The sequence below is a fragment of the Ursus maritimus genome, unplaced genomic scaffold, assembly GCF_017311325.1.
Source record: "Ursus maritimus isolate PB19 unplaced genomic scaffold, ASM1731132v1 scaffold_7, whole genome shotgun sequence".
In the NCBI taxonomy this organism is placed as follows: Eukaryota; Metazoa; Chordata; class Mammalia; order Carnivora; family Ursidae; genus Ursus; species Ursus maritimus.
This window is the reverse complement of record NW_024426885.1, coordinates 8,839,873-8,844,448: the sequence shown is the minus strand read 5'-3', so window position 1 is coordinate 8,844,448 and position 4,576 is coordinate 8,839,873. Positions and strand designations below refer to the sequence as shown.

General features: G+C 62.1%; 1 protein-coding gene across 1 annotated transcript; it reads left to right on the top strand.

Annotated features, from left to right (window-relative positions):
• Positions 1-1,920: 1,920 nt before the first annotated feature.
• On the top strand, positions 1,921-3,616 carry LOC121101273 (homeobox protein HMX3-like). Its single transcript, XM_040624490.1, has 2 exons — positions 1,921-2,320; positions 2,943-3,616. Exons 1-2 carry the CDS (start codon positions 1,921-1,923, stop codon positions 3,614-3,616), a joined length of 1,074 nt encoding a protein of 357 aa, XP_040480424.1.
• The last annotated feature ends 960 nt before the right edge of the window (positions 3,617-4,576 follow it).

Below are 4,576 nucleotides of genomic sequence, written 5' to 3'. Positions count from 1 at the left end.
TACTGTAGACGAATGTTTGCTAAAAGAAGCATTAAATGCGCCCATCGAGATTTGGTGGTGGGGTGAGGTCTGAACACCCGGATCAGAAAATAATACATACCCACTTCTCTACTGGGGAACCAAAGCGGTTGTACCTGCAGGACGGCCTTGACTTACCGAGGAATGGCTCTAACGGGGAAAAAAGGCAATGGGGAAGCGAAGGGGCCATGAAAAGACCCTGGGTGTATGGAAGCTCACAGTGGGTGGAGGAGAGTGATGGCCACTATGCCGCCTTTCTCTGACCGGGGAGCTGTCTCTCGGGAGGGACGCCACAAGCAATCCTACTTTATTTGATGCTTAAATTTGGAGTCTTAAATGCCTGCCTTATGGGCTTCTTTAAAACCTGGGGAGTTGTTTTTTAAGCCGACGGAGTAGAGTGACCTTCCGCCCAGCTGTCCCTCAGAGGCCCAGCAGGTTTCTCTAGGGACTTGGCGGCCCTGGGGGATATGCTGCGGTGCCGCTCCCACGGCCACCGCCGAGGAAGGTCCCGCCGCTGTGCCTTCGATTCTCATTGCCCCTCTTAAAGCTTTAGGCAGCTCCAAACGCTGGCAGGAGAGACTTCCCAGGAGAAAGTGCTGTCTTCGGGGACGCCGGCCCGAGAAGAAGAGCGCCCTTCCGAGCGTAGCCGTCGGTGCCGCGACGCTCCTGCCTTAACAGCCCCAGCAAGCGACGCGCGGGCGTTAGCCCGTTTTGCGTGCACACGCGGGCGCGCCGAGACGCACACCCACTCCTGCTCCAGAGGAAAGACTCACTCTTCGGTTTCCCAGGGCCAAAGGCTAAGGCCACGCTGATTCCTGAGCCCGCTGACGCAGTGCAAGGACTTACACCCCGATTCCCTCCCTATCGATTAGATGGGAACCCAAATCCCCCTCCTCGTGGCCGCGCCCTTAGCAGGCTTTGGGGAACATGCTGAGGCCGCCGGACCCCAAAGGGTAGGAAAGTGCTGACTTCGCCGCGGGCGGAAGGTCGCGTCCTGCCTCCTGGGCCAGGGCTGCGTGGCTCTCCAGCAGCGTGGGGGCGGCGGGACCCTGTCAAGCCCCTGGGGGCGGGGGATCGGCAGCTGCGAGCGCGGGTAACCCCGAGGTGACCCGGGCGGGCCAGGCCCGCCCCTTCCCCCTCCCGCAGGCCTGGCGGCTGGAAGCGGGTCCCCGAACTGCAGGGGGGAGAGGAAGGCGCGGGCTCCCGGCGCCTCGGCTGTCAGTGCGCTCCGGCCGGGGGCGCCGCCGGCTCTGCGTCCCTCGCTCGCCTCCTGCGCTCGCCGGAGCGCTCCGAGTGCCTCTTTAGCAGGAGCCAATATCCTTTTGTGCTAATAGGCTTGTCCTCATTTGCTGCCTAATTGGACTATATAAAGCCAATAACAGGCAGGCTCTTATAGCCCGAAGCCAAAGCGCCAAAATCCGAGCGAAGGCTAGGAGGGGGCGGTGGTGGAGGCGGCTGCGGGGCCCGGGCTCGGCTGCGCCTTCGCCTGCCTAATCCCATTTGCCATTGTACGCGCCCAATCGCTGTATACTCCCCGCATTTAACTTGGATGACATTTTGATTTCATCATTAGCATCCGGCGCCGGATTGACGCAGCCCCAAGCCGGGGACTGCTCCTGCCGCCTCCTCCCCGGGAGCTGCAGCCGCCGCCGAGCCGCCTCGCTCCCTCTGTGCCGCGGCTGGGCCGCTCCCCGCCCCTCAGCACCCCTCCCACATGCAAGCCCGCCCCGGCCGGGTCCTCACCCCGCCCTCCCGCCGCTGGATTTGCGCCCGGGGCGGCCCCCGACTTTGCGCCCGGTAGTTGAGTTCCGTTTATGGTCTGATTTCCGGCCGCCCGCCTGCTCGCCCGGCCGCCCGCCTGTCCCGATCCCTCCCTCCCCGGGACCCGGAGGAGAGGGGACCATGCCGGAGCCCGGGCCGGACGCCCCTGGCACCGCTAGCGCGCAGCCCCCGCCGCCGCCGCCTCCACCTCCCGCGCCCAAGGAGTCCCCGTTCTCCATCAAGAACCTGCTCAACGGAGACCACCACCGGCCGCCCCCTAAGCCGCAGCCGCCCCCACGGACGCTCTTTGCGCCGGCCTCCGCCGCCGCGGCCGCCGCCGCTGCTGCCGCCGCTGCGGCGAAGGGGGCTCTGGAGGGTGCGGCGGGCTTCGCGCTCTCGCAGGTGGGCGACCTGGCTTTCCCCCGCTTTGAGATCCCGGCGCAGAGGTTTGCCCTGCCCGCGCACTACCTGGAGCGCTCCCCGGCCTGGTGGTACCCCTACACCCTGACCCCCGCCGGCGGCCACCTCTCGCGACCTGAAGGTACCGACCTCTCTTTGAACTTTCGTTGTCCTCCCCGCGCGCCACCACCATCCCCGCCCCACGCCGCCTCCCACCTCAACCCTGAGACCCCCGCGCCCTCCAACCCGCTGTCTGGCCAACTTCCTCCGGCCCTTGGCTTGCCTCTACTACCCGCGCGCTCCGTTACGCTGCCCGGGAATCCAATCCCACTTGGTGAGAAAAAGAGATGGAATTGGAGCCCAGGGCGCGGCGCTTCCCGGGGAAAGTGGCCTGGGGTATAAATGGGGAGGCTTCAGCCGGCTGGGACCGGGGGCAGGGCCTGGATGGAGGCAGTGACCCGGTGGGCCCAAGCTATGGGCGAATCTCTCCGTGGGCCCCTGGCGGGAGATCTGAGGGGAAGAGAGGAAGTGGCTGCTCTGCCACCGTCCGGGGCTCTCGCCAGCCCTGGGAGGAAGGGGATCCCAGATGATGCGGAGTCCCTACCCTGCCCCAGCCAGGAAGGAGGCCCACGCGGACGGTGAGGCCTCGAGGCCTGGGGCCCAGAGGCCAGCGCGGATTGAGCCTTCGGCCCCTAGGCTCCAGGCCTCGCTGAAGGCTGTGTCGGTGTGCGTGTGTGTGCGTCCGTCTGTCTGTCTCTCCCCAGCTTCGGAAAAGGCCCTCCTGCGAGACTCCTCCCCCGCCTCGGGAACCGATCGCGACTCCCCCGAGCCATTGCTCAAAGCCGACCCAGACCACAAGGAGCTGGACTCCAAGAGCCCGGACGAGATCATTTTGGAGGAGAGCGACTCGGAGGAAGGCAAGAAGGAGGGCGAGGCAGCTGCGGGAGCGGCCGGGGCGAGCGTGGGGGCGGCGGCGGCGACGCCGGGCGCTGAGGACTGGAAGAAGGGCGCCGAGAGCCCCGAGAAGAAGCCCGCGTGCCGCAAAAAGAAGACGCGCACGGTCTTCTCGCGCAGCCAGGTCTTCCAGCTCGAGTCCACCTTCGACATGAAGCGCTACCTGAGCAGCTCGGAGCGCGCCGGCCTGGCCGCGTCGCTGCACCTCACCGAGACGCAGGTCAAGATCTGGTTCCAGAACCGCCGCAACAAGTGGAAGCGGCAGCTGGCGGCCGAGCTGGAGGCGGCCAACCTGAGCCACGCCGCGGCGCAGCGCATCGTGCGGGTGCCCATCCTCTACCACGAGAACTCGGCTGCCGAGGGCGCCGCGGCCGCGGCCGCGGGGGCCCCGGTGCCTGTCAGCCAGCCTCTGCTCACCTTCCCGCACCCCGTATACTACTCGCACCCGGTGGTCTCTTCTGTGCCGCTGCTACGGCCCGTCTGAGGCCCGACAGGGGAGGGGGAGGGAGCGCCCGGCCGCCTTCCCAGATCCCGGAGGAGACTGGGCCGGGCCGAGGGCGCCGAGACGTCCAGCGGCCTTCGGGAACCGGGGCTTCGGCGCGCCTCCCCGGCCTCCCCTCCCCCAATCGGTAGCGTTTTGTAAGTATTTGCAATGCATTTTCGTGCAATTCACCCCTAACGGATTTGAGGCGCTTCCCCTCTTACTTTTGGTTTTGGTTCTATTAAGAAAGAGCAGGAAAAAAAGACAAAATTCCCTGGTCAAATATTTCATCTGAAAGCTTTTGTAAAAGGTGCAACTCTTTCCCCCAAATTTGCATTGCGCTGTGGCTTTTTGGTTTTATTTTTATAGAAGAGAAATAAGCCGCGAAAACCTAAACCCCTTTAGTTTATTCATTTTCTATAGAACTATTTTCAGAAGTCCAGAGAGAGACAAAGAGAGAGAGAGTGAAGGAGATAATTCACAGGATCCTACTTTTCTTCTTGGATTTCTGGGTGTGGTTCTCCCTCTCCAGCCCCAGCTATCCTCCCCCATTTTCAGAATCTGAGAAACCTCTGGTAGGAACCCCGACTCAGGCCGCTTTTCCCGCAGAGGTGTGTCGAAGTTGACCTCTTCAGCTGTCCTGCTTTGTGACTGAGGAATTCTCTAAGTGTTTAAAGGGAAAAGACAAGACAGCCCTAAATTAGACTTCTGATTATTGAAACAACTCCACATCTGGCCCGGTGTGAGTGTTCTTCTTTATTAATAGCATTTATTTGGGGGATTTCATTTGTTGGTAAATTATAATTATTACTATTATTGCTTTGTTCCCTGTTTTGAGAGAGTGATTTCAATATTAAAAAAAAAAGATCTGTCTTTTATCCTCTCCCCCTTTTTGTTCTGCAGTAACTGTTGTATTTTGACCTGTGCAATATTGTACAAAATTTCCTGAGAGCCCTGCCTCTT